This window comes from Bombus affinis, chromosome 5 (assembly GCF_024516045.1).
Source record: "Bombus affinis isolate iyBomAffi1 chromosome 5, iyBomAffi1.2, whole genome shotgun sequence".
Classification (NCBI taxonomy): domain Eukaryota; kingdom Metazoa; phylum Arthropoda; class Insecta; order Hymenoptera; family Apidae; genus Bombus; species Bombus affinis.
In genome coordinates, this window is record NC_066348.1 from 1,882,387 (window position 1) to 1,904,294 (window position 21,908).

The following is a 21,908-nucleotide window of genomic DNA, read 5'->3' on the forward strand; positions in this document are numbered from 1 at the left end:
AATTGACTACCGGAAGGTTTAGACGTGCTGGAAAGCAATTAAAGGATTATGAGCTCGTATTAAATATCGTTTATTTGATTCGTCGTATGAGTCCTAGATACTTACATTAATTGTCAGTCGGTGTCGTATATCATAGTGGATCGGTTAACGACGCGTGAAGTTTGGTTTAATAAAAAATGAAAAAAAAAAAAAAAAGAAATGGTAGAGGGAAAGACAAAAAATGCTTCCACCTTCTCATATAAATCGACACGTAATACTATACTCGTATTTGATTTTATATATACAATTGTTTGTTTTTTTCTCCTATCTACAACATTGGCTTCTGTTTTAAAATAATTAATATTTTTTGAGGAACAGGACACGACCCTGGCTTTCCTGTATCGTATCCCTCCAAAAGCATCTACATCATGACAGCTACCGCGTTAAGATGCAAATGTAACAAGAAAAAAAGGTAAAAATGATTAAAGTTTCCGCGCGTTACATGTACATCTAATTCCGTTTTCGACCGCAAAAAGATCAAATTGGCGGATTCCTGTTCCGTAATTCGTTGTCCGTAAATTGTATCATATTTTTCCCTAAATTCGAGCTGTAAAATGGCATCGTCATCGTACTTCAATAAATTAACCGTACAAAAAGGACTGTTGCATTTTATGTGATTATCACAATATGATTCGTAGTAGTTTCACCCATTCTATATTTATATATACATATATATATATATATATATATTAATATATGTATATATAATAAAAAAAAATATATATATATGTATGTATATATACTTTGTTTTTGTTTTGTTTTGCAAAGGCATGCACACGGACATTTCTGGAATGCTGTTGTCGATCGAATATTTTCGTTTCGTATTTCGTTCACCCGTCAATTAAACGAGTCGTAGGGTGAACCGTGTGTACTCTTTTGCTCTAGTAAGTTCCTAAAATCGAGGTAATCGGGTTGCACGTTACGTCGTCCACGAATCTCATTTGAACAATACCTTGTTAGCGAGTCCCCGGACAAGAAGCAAAAACCGATGACTATTTAATTATAATTTTCATGTCTATGGTTTTCCTAAACGTTTTAGAAGTTCTAGTTTCCATTGCTATATTTGCGAAAAGTTCTTAATCGATTGACGCAGACTGATAAATTAACAATAAACAGTAACAAGGTTTGCCGACTTTAAATAATATATCATTAGACTGTGGATGTTCATGCATGGAAAACTTAGATATGTATGTAAACACGTGTAAAATGTATATAATACGTAAAAATATACAAAATGTCCAAGGTAAAGAACTCTTTATATAACATTTAGAATATTTAGGAGATACATTTAGAAGAAATCTCTTTAGTTGTGTTCGTAACATCCGCAGTCTATGTATCATGATCCATGAGGATGAATACATATTTCGATTTCGATTCTTCCCTTTGTTTTATAATACTGATAACCATTAACGAAAGAAAACGAAGTCGCTGACGTGTCTTAAAAGAATAACCCTGTCACTTCTTGCCGGAATATGCATCTTATACAAGCTAACAATCGTTCCTCCAGCATTCGTCGTGCGCATCCAGCGCATCGACGATTCTTTTAATACTTAACAGCTAACATGTAATCTAACACGTCTAACGACGTTATAAATAACATAGAAGACGAAATATCAAGAGAGAAAGAAGAAGTAGAAGTGACTAATTGGATCTCTGGCTGTCGACTGATCGCTAATAGTAACAGACTAGTAAACCGTCTTCTTCCCTTACAATGGCTCTCGTCTGTTCATTTCTTGGTCCCTCTTCCTCTTCCGTTTTGTTTTTGTGGCACAGCCTTGTTCCTCCTGCTCCGTTCATCGATCACGTCCCTCCTTTCCGATCTTCTTCTTTACGCGGACGAAAACGATCAACAATTTTTGTGCAACGACATTAACCAAAATTAAAGGAGGACACAGATCTGAAAAGGACGTGCGTTCTGATCCTGGAGAGGATCTCTCACCCGAATTCATCTCATCTATCACCCACTTAAAAATGTTGGGTAACGTCTTCCATCTCTTCGTCCTGAGCTCGTTTTTGTGTCCCGGTCATCGGCTTGTTTCAGAACGAAATTCTTCGAATACTTTCGGGCGTGGATGTGCACAGATGTCGTGTGCTTTCCATGGATTAGCTCAGTTTAATCGGCCGTAGTACGGTCTGTCGGGAATTCGGGGAGGAATATTGGGTACAGGACGCCTATAACACAGACAGTGATTAAGTACTCGGTGCTTCTCACCAAAGTGTTTGAGACGCGACGATTGATTATTACTTTAAACAAGTAAAGCGGTGATGAACGTCGCGCGAACACGAAACATAATTTTGCCCTTCGAATGCGAAGATGATCATATAATTTGTGAAAAATACTGTGCATTTCTTTTTAAATAAAATTTATTGAATTCTATAGTTTTCATATATTTTCAAATTGTATGTAAAATCAAAAGCTTATTTGTATTGTAAGTGTTTGTCACATTTCATTTTTCTTGAAAAATCGAAGATATATTGTCTAACAAAATGATATTTTCTACTCTTTAAATATATTTTAATTCGCATTTGGAGAGACTGAGTAAAACTATGCAATGACCAATTAAATTTACTTCACCTTAGAAATTATATACGTAACAAATTTAAGTGAATAAATCTAATTGGGCATCGCTAATATTTACTTTATTAAGCTATGATATGAGAATGAGAGTATTTTATATGAGATAGAATATATTTTCTGTTATAAAATTCGGGTTAAGAGAAGTAATAATAATTGTCGAATATATAACAGAGAGTGAAGTGCAACAAACATATCGTCTCCTCCAATATGAATGTATGTACTTGTAAATAATAACGACAAAAATACACTACGCATTTGTTCTGTAAAGCGCACAAAGAAAGAAAGTACTTTTATAATAATAAACGAATAAATGACGTCATTAAATACAACATGGGATGATGATCTGCAAAAAACAAAAAGGAAAAAAAAAAGAAAAAATCCAATTGCACATGCTCAAGCAGTAGCAAAAACGCATGCAGAAATGAATGTATAAAAAGGACGTTCATTCTACAATTTTTCGCAACCGTTTTTAAATTTACATACCTCTAGACATTTTCGATTAAACCTTAACTTTAATTGCATCTTTTCAAACGTCCTTTGGATACAGATAAATACAATTGAATTGATTCGTATGTAAAATACTTCACGAGGTAAGATCCTGGATGCTTTTATGGGAAAAATATTAAAAAGGTGGCAGACATTGGACAGTGATTTGATTACAAAAGAAGAGAAAGAAAACAAACAATAACGCAGAACGCGAATACGCATCCCAGCGTGCGGGAACAATCAGGACAATCTCGCACATTCTCTATCAAAAATAATACTTGTTATTTGCACGCAACGGTATGTGGAATTAAGCGAGAATCAGAGAAGAATTAATGGAACATGTAAAAAACGTGGTCAACACATTAAACACAAGTGTTACAACACAATAAGAACACTACCCAGCCGCAGTAATTGAACGCTAATCTCATTAGATACTAATTTCCCCAGCGGAAATGCGTTTCCGGTCATCAGATAATAACACACGCTTCTCTCCCAATTTTCATTTTTGCACATATATGAATATATCTATATGTACGTATGTATGTATATATGTAGATATACATTTTGAATTTATAACATATTATTTTTTTCTATATATACAATTATATTGCAGTAAAACGGTGTATAGAAATATCACGCGACCATCGCGCGATATTACAATATGGTGAATCGTGTAAGGTGCACAATCCACATAGAATAATTTGCTAAGTAACCCCCCTTGTCAATGTTCTCCTTGTTTTGAATTTACGAAATATTTTTTACAACAAATGTTCGAGGATGAATATCGGTGATCGAGTTCAACGAACAATCGCTTCCTCTTGTAGTGAGATGTAGAAAAACATCATTTCTATCAAAATCAGGGGTATAACAGGTATAAAAATTATGAAAAATTTACTAATGTAATTAAAAACTAGCAGTAAGCTCTATTGACATCTTCAGAAAGGTTGAATATTTGGTTTTAATTTTTCCAATCATTTTTATCAAGGATTGATCCATTGATAACACGTGGGTTACTTAGAGATCTGCTGTCTACGATTCGTTCCGACGTCCATCTAAATTTTAACCACGTGAAAATAACGTCGGTGACGAATCCAGCCACGAATAGTATTTCCATCGATTTTTATTAATTACATATTCGTCTTTATCGCTCATTTACCATCATTCATTTCCATTGTTCGCACGTTCTTGTTACGTAAGATTGTATACGTTTACGCTTGGCCCGCGATATACAATAGAATCACGCTTATTACTCGATAATCCGTCTTACGCAAAGTAACCTTTTTAACTAGAATTTCTCTGTATTTAAGGCTTTTCGATGGAAGCATGTAACAATATAATCTGTCGCGTGAATAGGATGCGTGTTGCAGTCATGAAACCTCGTTCATCGATCTGCTCTCTTCTGTTTTTTCCTGCGCGATTTATTCTCTTCTCTTCCTCTCTCTGGAACGTGGGACGATCTGAACGTACTTATGTCAGCACAGGATGGTATTAAACAATCGAAACATACATGGCAAAGAAATAGTATTTTTAATTTAGATAAATTAATACTATACGTTTGAACCGAGCATTATATAATTATTAGGTTACAAAATTTGCACCTGATTTTGAAAAGTATTCAATTAATTTTAATGTAGATACGTTCAGGATCGCCTTTCGATTGGACGATTAAATGCTAAAGTGCGGCAACAATATTTGTATTTTATGTTCACAAAGGAGCTTATGATTTCTTTGCTTTTTTTTGCATCCATAATCGGTCTCTAAATAGAGTAATCGCTAAACACGGTTAACGCTATTTTCATTGGATCTAGTCACGAAAGCCGAGCTTGTTCTCAAAGATCTCATTTTAGGCCCAATACCCCAAAAATGTATTTATCATAGATCGTACAACATGAAGTAGAAGTTAAAATGTACGGAGATTTCTCCTTTTTTCTTCTTTAGAAACAAAGGAATCGATTAATTGTTAATTGACGGTACGAACGTAAAGACGCATCAAGTAGGAAACCGTGAAGATTCTTTGCTTCACGATTCGCTGATGGCAACTTCACTTGTCGTTTTTCGTTGTAATACTTGAAATAAAGATTCCACCCAATCGGGTATTGCCATTAATAATCAAAATTTGTACGAATCACAAATAAAATGTCAATGTAAAAATCTTTTTCATCTAATTTTCACAAATGGTTTCAACGTACACGTATATTGCTACCAAAGGCCAAAAACGCATATTCGACAAACTAGACAAAAAGTTTTGCAGTTATAAAGGTACAAGAAGTGATGTAAAAAAATTGAAATATAATCTCGAAGGGTGGAACAGCAGAATACTGTTGATGAACATATAAGAACCTGGACATACTGAAGAACAATTTTTCTTTGCACGTTTCTACTACTTGATATACCCAGTGTTATTGAAACGCAACGCCACGTACTTACGAGGCTTGTACATCTACTTGTATCTCTATCATCTTTTTAATACTCATAAGACTTGTGTCTAAAGGAACCATGCTAAAGTATGTAACTTTACGAAAATAAAAATTCACGATCTATCGAGCAAAAAATCTGACACGCTACTGAAACGAATAACGTTATCTTTCTTATCCTATACAGTATACAATATAGTGATATCGTTAATAATAACAATAATTATAATTGTATTCACAATTTGTGAATCGTAATCACAATCACTTCGGTAGTTTCAACGTATGATCTACTTAATTCTGGAATTGCGGTGCATAAAATGATCAATATGTGTGTGTGTGTGTGTGTGTATATATATATACGTATATACATATATACATACATATATATACGTATATATATATATATATATATATCTGTACAATAACATTACAATAATACCACTTGTGATTGCTCGCTTTTCCGAGTTTCTTGTTCTTTTTATGTATGTCTGTGTCTATCTTCCCGTAATTCTTTTCATTTCCTTGATAGAGAACAACGTACACGGTACAATTCAATCTATTAGTACTCAGCGAATAATCTAAATTACGGATTAAAGGTTGTGTCCAGTATCAACAGGCGATAGATAATTCGATTTGCGAATGCGATGTGCTTTCACTCAGACTGTAAGTTTGATCCTCACCTAATCTTGTTTTCCAAAAGCCATTTTCTTTAGCCCAAAATATCAATTTATATGTATAGACATTACAAAGTTTTGGAAAAGAGAAGATGGCGTCTCTTACGTAAATTTGGCGTAAATAAATACATCTCTATATGTATGGTGGAACGACATCAATGAATATTATCGAGATGGTCTCTTTTTTTATTCGATCGATCAGAACAAACACGAAAGACATAGTGACGCGGCAAATGCGAATCATTGTCCTCAACGCTCTTTTATAGTTACTATTTGTCCAAGAGAAACCTTCGACATTTCGCTCTAATGAAAAGTAATACATATTCTCTTTTCTTCTTCCCTTCCTTTGTTTTTCTTTTGTCATAGTGGCACTTCGATCATTGTTCTCTATACTTCACGCGTCACTGGTAACAGACTTAATCCTTCTCTTTGCATGGTATAGTTCTTGCAATGACGAATAATTTGCTCGTAAAAAATATTTTTACATACATGAATTCAATATGTAAAGGACACGTTGAAGTGGGACAAAGTTTACTCTAGGTCGAATAATTATAACGCAAAATGTGATAGCATTGTCGGTAAATGCGTCGAAACTTCTTAACAATTAATTACGATAATATTGATACCGAAACTTCTATTATTTATAACAAGTAAAAAAGTAAAAGATAAATTCGTGAAAATAATATATGAAATACATATGCCATTTTTGTAAAAAGCTAATATAATTTTTAATTTAAGCATTTCTCTAATAAACGACTCTGCAGCTATTTAAGAGTTAAGTATCATCAAATGTTTCATCTGTTTACCAATAAGTTTCCTTTTTATATAATCTTATTCAAAAGTTTATACATAAATATTCCGAATTTAGTACAGAGAGGAGCATTCTTGATCATCAAACATGTGTACTACACAAATCCGAAAGCACATCGCGCCCCGTGGATTTAATTACAAGAATGTAGTAGAATACATCATATTCCCTTTCCTTATATATGTACATGTATAATTGATTTAATTTGCTAAACACGGTCGAGGAGCATGAGAAACAACAAATACCTTTTCCAAATATAACGCAGCTCCTGAACGCATGCTGAGTGATATACATTCATTATACATTATAACGACATACGATTAGTATTGTATTGTATATATATAATATATATTTATTATTCTCATTCGGTATCATTAGTATTAATCTTCTTTTATTAAGACTATTCAGAGGGAGGGAGAGAGTTCGCGACTCAGGATTTTCATGCAAAATCCTTGAAGCACTCTACGCTATATCACATCCTATGTCTGAGCACATTTTTTTTTCATTAATACTTCATTAGGGATTAGCTATGTATGTATATATGTATAACTCTATATGACAGTTTTAATATTAATGGCTAAGAATGGAATAAAATGTGGTGACATCTAAAGAGGTAGAGAAACAGTGTGTAATGTGTATCTGTATGTGTATATATGTGGCTGTGTTTGAGTCACGCAATTAATAATTACAGATACTAAAACTTATTTGTAACGCAGTTGTCGCCGATTAGAAATCGATCGAACAGATGCGATAAAACGAACATTCAATAATAATTGTCGACAACTTTTGCCCAACAGCATGACATTTTTTATTTTATTTTATGCAAATTCAGGGAATGAATGTTGACATCGCAATCGGAATCGGAATTTCACCTAATCGAAACTACCTTTGATCACATCGTAGGGTTCTGGTAGACTTTCCAGGATATAGAGTCACTGGAGATATAAATATATCAGTCTAAAAAAATTGAACTTCTTTTTTTAAATATCTCTAAACAAGAAGATATGTATGTACAAGTATTCAATACTTGATATCAGCATCCAAAGCAACAACAGAAGAAACAACAATAAATTATATGTTATATCAGGTCTTACAGCTTTTTATGCTTTCTGGGATTACACAATACACGTCATCATTCTACAGTTCATGAAAGAATATTTATTTCCTTTTAACAATAAACTACTTTACGAAGTAAGAACAATATACATATGGAATGTAACCAAGCGAATTACATGTCTTACAAATACACAGAGGTATTCCCTTACACACGTATATTTTTTTTCTATGGCGTGTGCACAGGGACGTTCACTCTCTTTTCTTTCAATATGTATATATAATGTCTATATCTCGCACACGTATGTATGTCGAATAACGATATATAACGTTGAAGGCAACATCATCGCTATTAATCCAATTTTTCGGATCATGCAAGAGAGGGGGGGGGAGAAGAGAGAGAGAGAGAGAGAGAGAGAGAGAGAGAGAGAGAGAGAGAGAGAGAGAGAGAGAGCGAAGGAGATAAAAAAACATAGCTGGTTATAATTCGCAAAAATTGGTTATCGAAACACACTATCGGAAAACAGTGAGACATCAAATTAGTGTTCATTCTCAACCCTGAACAGTCTACCAATCTAGCGCAACTTAAATAAGATTGCCCATAATAATTCATTATTGTAGTTAAAAGAGCAAGATATCTCGCATATAAAAAAAGAGTTATGAGGCAGCAAGAGTATTTACTTGATCTTGAATGCTTCCATCAGCTCGTTCACGGCGGCATTAGCAGCGGCCTGCGTCGCAGCTTGCGTCACCCTCTGTTGAAGACCACCCCCACGACTAAACATACACCACGGACACTCAGCTTTTACTACAAATCTTATTTGTTTTCAATGCCTTATCAATAGTATGCTACTATATAAAGAGAGAATTCGACTAATATATGGTAATTTAAATTAATATCTGCATGATGCACTACATTTTAGGCTGATATCGTGCATCCTCGAATGTCCTAAGAAGTATGTGTAATCTCTCGCGTGGTTCTACTAAGCTACAGACGCGGGAATTCGATAACGAATAGTAGAGCGTTGACGATCAACTGCTTGATATTCGTTCAACAGAAAGAATGTTTTCAATGCAGGCACCGACACGTTCATCCCCCATAATGACAAAATAGTTGACAATATTAAGATCAATTTTTCTCGCTTTTTCTGTGATTTTACTAATTGAATCAACGATGGCAAGAAAGCAGTAATATTAAGGGAGTTTCAGAAGCTGCCAAATGCAAATGCAATACGTTATGGCAAAACTTATTCCGTATATATTCATGTATCACATTCTCTCATACAGATTTTTACATCGATTGAAATATCGCTCTGCGAATCGATTGAAAATGTATTTCATTTATGCGACAATTAAAATGTCATGCTGTTAGTAAAGCGAATGAATACTTATCCACCACCTGTGATAAGAACTCAAGATCATTTATTTTACAACGTTCTTAGTTGTATATACAAATATAATTTACAATTTCGTTCAACTAATTTACAATGAAACAAATGTCATTCTACCTCATTTTTCTCTGTTCGTCGCGAATGAATCGTGATTTATTTATACATACTTTTTGTCATTAGTACCGATTAAATATATCGTAGACACTTAGATTGTTAATTAGAGGTGTGCAATTTTGTAACATTACATCGGAATTGTATAAATTTGTTTAGGATGATTACAAAATTACAGCATATTTCTACAATATTTGTTAAATAAAATGAAAACGACGAAACAATACGGATAATAATTCCTCGCTCGTTCTTACGAAGTAATTGGACCATGAAATAATTTGATATATTACTGATATAATGCGTAATACATATAAGATAAATCGCCCGTCAAAGTTCTTGGAAGCTCTTCTTAATCTCTAACTAATACAAATATTCACAATTTTATTCATTTTTATACAACTTACACACCCCTAATTAATAATAATAATTCATAATACTTGCAGACAAAACATATAGCATTAGGAAATTGTATCTCGTGTAAAATATACACTGACTAGATGCAATTGATATATGTATATATGTATATTAATTAGTAGTGAATAGGCGAGTTAGTGCGATGACTTATTGTCGGCGCCTGCAATAGAAAGTGAAGTTAGCACCAAAGCCCCAATTAGACAAAGCTATGGAGGACAAGCAACTGCAAATTTCTTTTTAAAACATCTCGTGACGTTTAAGAAAAAAAAAGGACCTCTACTTTGTAGTTAAGACACAAGACTACCTCAACACAAACTAACAGAACATTGTGCAAAATTTGTGAGAAACTCGACAATCGAAAAATACTCGATAGTACAGAGTGTTCCAAACGTTTTGTCTCTTTAAATTCTCTGTACTATTTCACAAGGTACAATTCCGTTAAATTGGATGAAAATTATATTAAATTCTTAGTACTTACGATGGTATAAGAGGAGGAGGTAGGCCAGGCGTGGCACGAGCAGGCGGAGGTCCACCAGGTCCAGGTCGATTAGGAATAGCCGGTGCTGGTCGACCACCAGACGGAACCGGAGGTGGGGCTCGAGAACTAGAAAGAGGTGGTGGCTGTGTCACTCCGCGTCTTGGCCCACCAGGAGATGGTGGTGATAACCTGTAACACATAAAATGAACAATAGCTGTTATATTTATTGCTCCTATATAGAAAGCAGAAGATAAAAATAAGAGAACACGAAATATTCATGGTGTGTAGGGGATTAAAAAAAAGTTATATAGCCTCTTTTCTATATGGTTGTTAACTTATCACAGTTGAAATTTGCAATCAAGAGACGAATGAAATATAAATTTCCACTGATTTATTAAAGACTTTTCTATACATTGAACAGCTTATTTTCCATAAAGGCTGTATATTTATTATACTGCCTTAATATATTATATTTATTATACACACAATCTTTTCTTATTTATAATTTACGCTGTACTACAATTTAATATTAAAAACAATCTAAAATGCTTTCACTCTAACAGGTATTCAAATATATGTAATTTATGTGCAAATAAAAATACCATAGGAGGTTCTTTTTAAGTTTATGCAAAACATAAGAAACGTATAAACAATAAAATAATTTTTCGAAGTAAATATCGGTGGACCTACATACTTGAAATAAAACTATAAAGCAGAGAAATAAATGTACATTTGAAAAAAGAGAACAAATTTTGGTTAGTATAATAAATGTACATAGTAACTCTTACCCAAGACTGTTTCAATGGTGTTCAAGTGTATGAGGCAAAAGCAGGCAGTACAAGATTGAAAGATAATAAATTAGTTAAATGCATAAGCGACAATGAAAATAATAACATAATTGTTACCTTGGATTTTCGCCAGATGCTAGCCAATCATTCTTCACAGGTGGTGGTACTGGAGTAGACACTGTCGCCATCGAAACATCTCCAATAATACGAAGTGCCTCCTTACATGCATGATACATGCGCAACATTTCCTCTCGTTTTTGTGCTTCTTCGGGCGATTCTTCCATCATTGAAGCCTATAATTCATATACTTTTTTCTAAATTTGAAGTATACAATAAATTTGACAAAAGAGACTAGAATACTGTAAGTATTTAATGTATGCAAAGTTTTTACAAAAAATTGTTGTTAATGGAAAAAATAAAAAGTATTCCTTGAAATATTATTTCATTAGGAAATAAACAATAAAATTTTAAATAATAGGCTTAGGAGAACATTGGAAATTTATTTGTGGATATAAAACTACAATATACTAAATTCATATATATTTTACCTGATCACCACTTGCGTATAGATGTGCCAGTAACTCTCCATTAATGAAATCCTTTGCATTGTTTATAATCAAATGCATAATTGTCTTTGGAACCAAATCACGAGTTGTTTTTGTGACAATTTTCATATAAGAATCCACTAGATTTCTAATGGTCTCTACTTGACGTTCTAGTTGAGGATCCATTGATGATTGAGCTTCCGATCCACCCTATAAATATGAAAATAATAAATTTCTTGCATTCTTTGTTGAAATGATGAAGTTAAAAGCAATACTTCAGATAACTTCACATACATAGTTAACATAAATAAAAACAAAAAATAATACATCATTTCAATAATGAATAAAGTGTTATTGATCTTGTGCTCAAATGGAAAATTTGCTTGCAGGGAAAAATAAAGTATTTTTACAAACAATTCATACATGTTTTAATCGTATTCATTATCAGCAAAAAAAGCAAAGCTAAGTGTAGTGGTATTTCATATCCATGTAAGTGTTGTGTGTTCTGTATAACTACAAAATTTCTACATTGTACGAACCTCATATCCTTCCTTTAGTTAATTAGAAGCAAAAAAAATGTAATAACTATTGTGAATGTAATATTTGAATCTAATTAATTTCTGAATAATATAAAACATATGCAAATTGCGCAATTCATACTTGTATTAAAAAGAAACGTTATTAAATTAAATATATTTTCAAAAGATGCAAAGAATCAATTTCTCTCAATATAATTATTGTATTTAATATATAATGAAAGTTTATGAACATTGCGATGTTAAAATAGAACTTTAGTCATAAATAATAAAGAACTTTAGTCATTATTTGTTAGATAATTGAAATATTTTTACAATGTGATATTTAACAATAGTCTTAAGAATAATTTACTGTAATAATTTAAAATATTTCCAAACTAATGCATCACATCACCACACAGTTAAAAATATAAAATTCAAACAAAATATTTTAATTACATTTCTCGTACTAACTCACCCGTTGTATATCCTAAAATAAAACAAAATAATCTTTTCTAATAAACATAACAAAATATATCCCAATACAATAACAAATAATTCTTCCCCTTAATCAAAGCAAATAATTAAATAACTAATTTATAAATAAGAATTACATAATATATCAATATACTTTTATCGAAGTTGCGTTACAATCGGTGCGCACGAGTGACATACGTCATTTTTGCAATTGCGTTTCAGCAATATATATAAATTTATATAAATAAATTTACACGTGATACAATTTGTCATCTTGTTTGTATCTAAAAAAATAAACGCGAGTAGTGATTAGACGAATGGCACTCGAGTGTCCCAGGCCTAAATATATTATATTTCCCACCATACAATATACTTAATCGAGTACATATATGAAACAATATAAACAACATAATTATATAATAAGAAACATACCTCTCCTTCACCATTGGCTTGCTCTGTTGATTTTTCGGGATATACACCAGCCCTGAGGAAAGAAGCTTTCCATGAATCAACATCATCTTGAGTTTCACAGCTCAATTCAAGCTGTTTATAATCCTTATAAACATTTCTGCCTTCTGGATTAAATAAAGCAAACAAATGACGTCGGGACATGAACCCTTGTTCTAAGTCACGCAATTTCAATCCATCTAAAGGTAGCATATACTTCTTCTCACGTTCCTAAGCAAGGAAATAATACATAAAACTTACATAATTAATGTGTTATTAACAATATTATAGCAAAAAAATACCTACTTCTTCATCTTTGTACCAAGAAATACTCTCTGACGTTAGGACAAACCAATAATCTCTTGAACCACCTTTCATTATACCGAGATTGTGGATACACATGTATCCTTTGCGTATTACTTGATTTCCTAATGTATGACGACCAGATTTAACAGCATTTTCTGAAGATTGTTGAGCACTGTAACATAACGTATAATTTATAATGAAATGTTAATAAAAAAATACGTTTGAGTACCCATGTACAAAATTCATTGTAATAAATTGCCACAAAAATTTGTTAGTTTACTGTGTAAAAAATCTAGCAGAATAAGACCTAGCAATAATTTTTGTATTAACGTACACAAACGTTTATATTCAAATTTAATTTTACATCATAAAATATAAGTTATTAAATATAAGTAATATTAATTAATTTAATTTCTCAAAATATCTGTGTTTATAATACAAAATATTGAAAATGAGACATGATCACAAAATGACAATATAGAGAGGATAATTACATGGCTTCTATATCTTTGATTTATAACTAATTAATAATGAAATCTTTATGTGTTAAACAAAAATTTACCTTTTACATTGTTTTTAATTACATATAAGAATTATAACAACAGCCACAACAACTCCATGCACATACTCTTTCATACAGCTTTAAATGTTGCAGTTGAATATTTTTGAATATGCAGTCAAACATTATTTGTAACATATAAATACACACATTATTATTTCTACTTAATCAACATTGTAATATCTTTGCAGATCATAACACATGAAAAATTGCAGAAGCAAATATTACATATATTGTGAAATCATGTGAAAAATGATGGAACTAAAATCTAATGCTGCTGTATGAAATATACGATTTGGAGTATTCATGAATGACTGTGGCAATGAATAATTCTATTTAACTATATAGTTGAACTGTGCAACTATGTACAAAATATTCAGATCAAATTCTTAAAATTGTGATAGATTATGGTTGTATTCTACAATATATAAAACTAGATAAAAAAATATAGCCAATGAAAACTTAATAATAACTTATTCATAATGGCATACAATGTTTCATGATGGTTAAGTTTATTTCTTTATTTTCACAAACCACTCCCATTTTTGGTATATGAATAATTAAAAATGATATTTCAAGTGCCATTCTTATGATCTATAAGTGTATACATGTACATATATGTATGAATAGTATTAACCTTTTATGATGTTATACACTAAACTAGTAATGAAATACTGAATAATAAAAACACATAAAATTTTATTTCATTCAAAAGAAAAAGACTTTAAAGTACACTAGAAAAATATAGTTTTCAATCTTTTGCTATATGGGAAATGAGTTCAATATTGCTTATTAAGGATTCCGTTCTTTGTTATAAAACTGAAAGCTAGAAAAAGTTAAATAAAAAATAAGCATAACAAATTAAGAGCGTGATAATAGAAAAGGAAGAAAAATGTAGTGTAAATTTTTGTTCCAATGTACTTTATAATTCTTACCTTGCATTATGGCTACTGGCTGCCGCGCTGCCGATATAATTAAATAATTTTTTTAATTGTGAAATATAAAGTATTAATGAATGGAAAGAAATGTCACGAAATGTGTATATGCCATGTAGTTCAAGGAAAGACATACGTTCGTTAATGCAATAAGTATAAAAAAGGTGAAAAATATGTATACCAGTTGATATTCATAGATAATTTTTGATATTAAGTATGCCTTACCTTTTAATGACATAAAAGGTTGTACAGTAATTACAGTATTCTTATTCCCTAATTTAATTATTGCAAACTATATAACATAAAGGAAACCTATTATGTAAATTTTTTTATAATTTACATAATATGATTTAAAAAGTTAAAAACGGAAATAGAATGTTATTATTTAATATGAAACAAAAATTGAACTGAAATTGCTAATCATTTTAATATTTCTAATATTTTTTCTTTTTTAAACCCGTTTCTCGCGATATGTTTGAGAACTACAATCTTTAAGATGTTAAAGTGTTAAATAAGCAAAACATAAAAATGAATAAAATTCATGTTTGCTATACAGAAAGAGAGAATTAAAATATTAAAAGTATGCGTATTGCAAAGAGAAAAAATGTAAGTGAGATATAATTTAATATGACAATATATATGACACAATGGGTCATATAGATGTACATGAAATAGAGAAAATAACAATAAATTCTACTATTTATTAATGATACTAAAAATGTGTGCCTTAGCTTTAAAGAACAAAGTAAACTAAGAATCGCTATTTTAAAGCTTGCAATGTGAACTGATTTTGGCATAGCATGCATTGATTATAAAATATACCGTATAAGTTTGATTGTGAAAGTCATATGAATATAGTCGAATGTATATTAAATGTCTTATGCTAAATATGTTTCGAAATGTAAATTATTTTGAGTTATATTAGTTCAGGAAAACACGGTATAAAATATATGTATTATATACATTGATATGTATTTTACATAGAATAAAATACAAATCAACATATATAATTCCTAATTTGCAAAAAAAAAGGTTGCAAGCAAACTAATATAACTAACAGTATATGTAATTGGTGAATTTTCTTATCATCTTTTCCTTTATTTCATAAAAAGCTTAAGTTATAACCATAATGAAACTAATGAAACTAGTTTTTACAAGTATTATATTAGTAAAGCACATTGTCATTATGTGAATTATATTATGTGTTGAATTTACATTAGTCATGCAAGATAGATAGAATTCATTACTGCAAATTCGAGTTTCTCAAAAGTATTAATTAAGCATATACAGTAATCAGAAATAAAACATATTATTATGTGATTCATTGTTAAAGATATAAAGAAATGTTCAAAACATACACTTAATGATTTCATAAGGTTCGTAAGGTTTATAAAAAAAACTTAAATTTGTCTATTATGTTTATCATGAATTGATGATTCAAGCATTATAATTATGGATAAAATTGGTGTATAATTATGGATAAAAAAAAAATTCACATATCAAAAATCTACATGATATAAAATGCAATGTTTATTCAATATTAAAAATATAGATTATTGTTATTATCATCATCATTATAAAGAAAGAGAAATTAGCAAAAATTATATTTATTCAAAGATAATATTTAATGAAAATATTTGTATGTCTTTAATAATAAAAAACATAATTTATGTTATATTTCTAATTGATAATACTGTACAAGTTTAGAAGATTATTTTATTATGTTACGTTAAAATGTTCTATATGAACATGAATAATTTAATAGTAATAAAAATATTTAGTATTATATTTAGGAAATATTTTTAATGTTTTGAAGATTTATTATTTAAGTATAGTGTAGTGAAAATCTATAACTGCAGTTATGAATATAATAATAAGAGCAACATATAGCGCTAGATGTGCGATTATCAAAAATTAAATTCTTCTATCATATTATTTACTCTTTTGACTTGGCTGAGTAGCTACAAAAACACATAACAAAATGTAGGTAACTTACTTGGCAAAACCAATAAAATCTTCATGATTTGTGTTCATATATGCAAGTTCACAATCAACCAAAAGTATTAACTGTTCCTTGCACAATTGTTCTCGTTGTCTAACGTAAGTGGTTATAATACGTTCCGTTTCTTCTCGCAGTCTAGGATAACGTGACATCTATCACGTAAAATAAAAATTATATTAAAAATATGTTATCAAAAGAGAACAGACCTTACAAATTTAACAAACTGTACCTACCCTGTCAGTACAAATGCGTACAACATTACTGAGTTCTTGTACAACTAAATCCACGCACTTCAGACTAGGTTCTTTGAGTCTATTGATTTGTTTTTTGACTATTGCCTCAAAGGCCATATCAGGAGTAAACAAACCTACTCTGATACCTATGACATTATACTATTATTAATAACTTATTTTTGAAATCACTTACTTATCTCAATATAAACATGTAATGAAATTACAATGATAAACTATTAGAACTGAAATAATCATTTACCATGAATATTCCTAATAGCAAAAGCAATTTCTCTTCTCAGTTCTTTTTCATCAAATTCCATTTTAACTATTTCAAATGGAAAACGTTCATGGAACAATCTGTTTATTTTAGCACCTCCACTGAGCTCATTTGTATTGATTTGTGCAGATCCTGAACCTTCTATAGTTCTTTCAAAATCTGACTGAAGCTGTTGTATCATCCTTAAAAATGTTTTTCTTTCAATCAATATAAAAACAAGCACTAAACCTCAAAATTAGTTGTATGGGCAGAGAGTCATGATATTTAGTATTGCAAAGCCAGATAAATTCTACATAATACATTAATACATCAAAATGTTTAATTTTAATGAAAATTTGTTATTTTTCACTTTCTAGTTGGTTATATAAAGATGTATTAAAATTTTCATGCAAATGATACACACGGATGAAAAAAAAAGTATGATACCTACAGAAACATTTGAATTGATCTGAAAAATAAGAATAAAGGCTCTAAAATATCAAGTCCCTCCACCCATAATGTATTTTAAGGAAAGGAAAAGAGTTTATAAAAGTAATACTTGTGAATCTATTATAGAATAATATGTTTTATACATTATTTGTTATATATGTATCATTTTTTTCATTAAGTTTATTTTATTTTCTAATATAATAAAAGTTACCAAAATCAAAGAAATTATAAATTCACATATAATAGCCTATATGAAGAAAGAAATACTTACTGTAACATAGCTTTAGTTTTTATGGCAGGATCATCAGGTCTGAAATGTTTGTACTGTTCCACATCCTTTTCTAGTGCAAGCAACTGTTTTTGTAATCTGTCTCTTAATGCTGGTAAAGTATCCCTAATATGATTTGTTAATTGTTGATTTAAAACGCGTTGCAAATATGGTGTTCCTAACCTATCTGCCAAGTGTCGGTAGGATGGGTGGCTAAATGTGTACAAAGAGAAATATTTTAGACACTCCATTAAAAAATTGATTCATGCAATTATTCTTTATGATTGATCTATACCTCAAGAAAAATTTCCTTTCTGCTGCTAGAGCATTTTTTATATCTTTTCGACCTTCTATGTCTTTTTGACTTCTGTTAACGACACCTATATAACCACGTCTTAGGGGTAATAATTTATTTTCCAAAATATCTCTTGCATCAGTACCATCATCCATAAGATCTAATTTTGTAATAACACCAATTGTACGAACACCTTAAACAATTTACAATGTAAATAATTCTTTGTATGTATTTGTTAACATTTATATAATATATATATATCTGTTAAGTTTAAAATATTTAAAAACATGTACCTTGAGGATCTACTTCTTTAGCTAGTTTAAGGGCATCACTATTTGCCAAATCAGTATTTGCTGGTGTTACTGCCAATATGAGACAATTTTCTCTTTTAATAAACTGAAAGATCATAGCTTTAATTTGTGATTCTATATCTATTGGTTGATCTCCAATTGGTACTTTCGTGAGGCCAGGTAAATCAATCAATGTCAAATTTAGAACTAATAATAATAAATATATTAATGAAATTATTAACACAAATCAACATATAATAAAAGACTATACTTACCATTAGGTGAATATACTCTTAAATTTATTGGTATATTAGAAATACCCTTGTTACTGCCTGTAACTCTGTCTGTTTCTGCTTCGATTTCCTTCCGTACTTCATCAAAATCCACAAACTTTTTACCCTTACAATGCAAGAATTCAGCATATTCTACAATAAAGAAATAATTTACTTGCTAATATGTAAAGTTTTCTAAATAATATCTTACTGAAACAGTTTTCATTGCTTCACTTCATATTGAAAGTGATAATATTCCTGATTTCCTGCTTATCAAAAGCTCACTGTTACAGGAAATATGTATTTTGTATTTCTTAAAAGAAAATAATGAACAATGTATGAACAATTTAAAATATATAATAAAATAAACTGTTATTATATAATTTGACATAGTGTAATTTAAAGGTTTTATGTAATATTAAAACTCTTGAAAGCAATTATAATTTATAATGTATGTCAAACTTTTTTTTTCATTCATAATATAACAAATTTTATAATTTATTTATCTATGATGACTCACCAGTTGTACTATTAATCAGTTGTAAGATAAGTGGTCGTCTGGTTACAATACCAGATCCTCTAGGTAAGAAATCCCTGAAAACAAAAAAATATTGTTCTTATCTAATAATTACTATAATAATAATATTATAACTATCTCATAAAATTAGGGATATACTAGGATATGTCAAAATATATATATATATAATATATTTAAATATAATAATATAGAAATTAAATAATAAAGTTAAATGAATACTTCAATTTTTAAAGATTAAAACTTGAAAGATAAAAGAAAAATGTTAGAAATTAACATATTTTATAACTATTATATCTTTATATTTAGCAACATTTATGTTTTTTCTTAATTGTATAAGTTAAATGTGGTTACTGATACAATTCTAATAATTATTCTTTCAAAGCAAAATTATGCATAAGATGCTTATGAAATTGATGTACTAAAAAAATTTGCTAACATTTTTATCACATTAATATACATATTCATAGTTCTCGGAGAAAGTTAAGTTAATAAAATATAATATTAAGCGGTCTACATCGAGAACAATTAAATTAATAATTTTTCTAGTTACACATGTATAATTTGAATATTTTATCAGAAAGTTAAATATTACAAGAACGGAAAAAATAACCATTTGACAGGTCGCTGTGTAGGCGGCCTCAAATCATAAAGATATAGTTAATTTAGATGTCACGATCGATAGATTAAAATAGTTAACCTAAAGGGGCATAGAAAAGAGGAATAGTCAAATTTATATAACTAATGATAAATATTAGAATTAAAATGTGACGTAGTTCGCCACGCCTTTTAAACCAAACGTTCGATTATTCTTCTAATTCTTAAAACATATCAGAAAGTATTACACGCCGAATGAAATGAAAAACGCTAAAATGACAGGACATAAGATACTTACTTTCCAACAAAATTTTCAAGAACTGAACTTTTTCCTGCACTCTGACCACCTACCACTGCGATCTGTGGTAGATCAAGTTGCATATGCACCCCAAGTTGAGTGAATGCATCCTGGAGCTTGTTCACGATTGGGATTAATTGTTCCATACCCGTATTTCCTGCCATTTTGTTGAGGCTATTTTCTTACTAGCCCAAGACCACTATCGTTTTTAGTTTTACGGCTGTGTCCTGTGGTCGACACCGAGCTGCCACCACTTCCACGCACAACCGTCGAAGGTAGTTGCTAGAAATGATCTTATCCGTTTTCGTGAAACACGCACTATCAAAATGGCCGATTTCACGAAGGCACGTTGTTATACATCGAATTTCACCGCATTTTTCCAAAACTCGCGATCGCGCACGGACAACGAACTAGAGATGTCAGCCAACTGGCCTACTGTGAGGAACTCATTCCACGAACATCTACAGTCACTGTATTCACATAAATGAGATCCAACGTACGAACTCAAGAAACGTAACGTTTCAATCGATAATCGAAGCGTGCGCACAAGCGTTTTCGTTGTGACCCACTTTTCGTTGCAAGATAAAATCCATATCGTCCTCCTGCTGCTGACCTTTTTCCACGTCCCACACTGATTTGCTATCGAAGGAACCTGAAATTATACCTTTTATCCTTTTCCAATCCAGTCATGATAAATTATCATTTTCTTTTTGAATCTAACTATTCATTAAAAATATTACGCGGTAAATACTTTTATTGGCGAGGAACATTTATAACCATTAAGAAAATAAACGGTGGCCAATAAGATTACTAGATTCTGTCTATTACATATATTGCAAAATCGATAATCAAATATTTAATCCATAAATATTCATTTCAAAAGGTCCAATAATTTTATACATTATATATAATATTATAACTTTTTAATAGGTTGCGTCATATTATCATTGTAATTATCAAGTGAAGGCAATAATATATATCATAATTATTAATTTCTGATTATTAGCATTGCGCTGATGCATTGGCTAATTATTTTATGTAATTGTATAAAAAGCATTTAAACAAAATCCATTTTTTATTCTGTTAAAATGTATCTTTCCAATATACTGATTATAGTTATTTTTCTGCAAATGTAATTTCATCAAATGTTTCACGACTAATACAATGTTTAGATAGTATATAATTTTAGAAAACATTGGAATGATATAAATTTAAATTTTCTACTGAGTAGTTTTGAGTTTGCGTAGTAAAATTATCAAATAGTCTTCCAAACTTTTTATTAAGCGTACAAGAGAAAAGCAAAAATTACTAGGATTTAAATGACATTATTGGAAGATATATCATGTATTCCTAAAAGTAACATCTACTTTAAAATCATTAAGTAGCAACTACAT

The 21,908-nt window shown here is 30.4% G+C and overlaps 1 protein-coding gene across 9 annotated transcripts; it reads right to left on the reverse strand.

The window, feature by feature from the left end:
- Window positions 1-54: 54 nt before the first annotated feature.
- LOC126916140 (dynamin) lies at window positions 55-21,071 on the reverse strand. Of its 9 annotated transcripts, none has more exons than XM_050721602.1 (18): window positions 20,515-21,071; window positions 19,605-19,678; window positions 19,088-19,237; window positions 18,816-19,019; window positions 18,523-18,715; window positions 18,231-18,440; window positions 17,513-17,712; window positions 17,254-17,399; window positions 17,015-17,172; window positions 15,019-15,045; window positions 13,525-13,696; window positions 13,204-13,449; window positions 12,319-12,330; window positions 11,783-11,989; window positions 11,352-11,527; window positions 10,447-10,572; window positions 8,734-8,829; window positions 55-2,211 (listed from the first exon to the last, which is right to left on the reverse strand). In XM_050721602.1, the coding sequence occupies exons 1-18, from the start codon at window positions 20,676-20,678 to the stop codon at window positions 2,148-2,150; spliced, it is 2,625 nt and encodes an 874-aa protein (XP_050577559.1). In that variant the 5' UTR covers window positions 20,679-21,071; the 3' UTR covers window positions 55-2,147. The 9 variants fall into 9 exon arrangements, 8 of the variants coding, with proteins under 8 accessions (XP_050577559.1, XP_050577555.1, XP_050577556.1 ...); XM_050721598.1 differs by having other exon boundaries at window positions 10,447-10,635; window positions 20,515-21,070; XM_050721599.1 differs by lacking the exon at window positions 12,319-12,330 and having other exon boundaries at window positions 10,447-10,635; window positions 20,515-21,069.
- Window positions 21,072-21,908: the final 837 nt, after the last annotated feature.

Excerpts from the sequence above, each read along its gene's own strand:
- LOC126916140 (XM_050721598.1), bottom strand. The coding sequence starts at position 20,678 with ATGGCAGGAAATACGGGTATGGAACAATTAATCCCAATCGTGAACAAG. Across the intron at positions 8,830-10,446 it reads CCTCCTCCTCTTATACCATC|TCGTGGGGGTGGTCTTCAAC; the intron begins GTAAGTACTAAG and ends GTGTATGTTTAG. Across the intron at positions 2,212-8,733 it reads ATGGAAGCATTCAAGATCAA|GCGTCCTGTACCCAATATTC; the intron begins GTAAATACTCTT and ends TCTGTGTTATAG.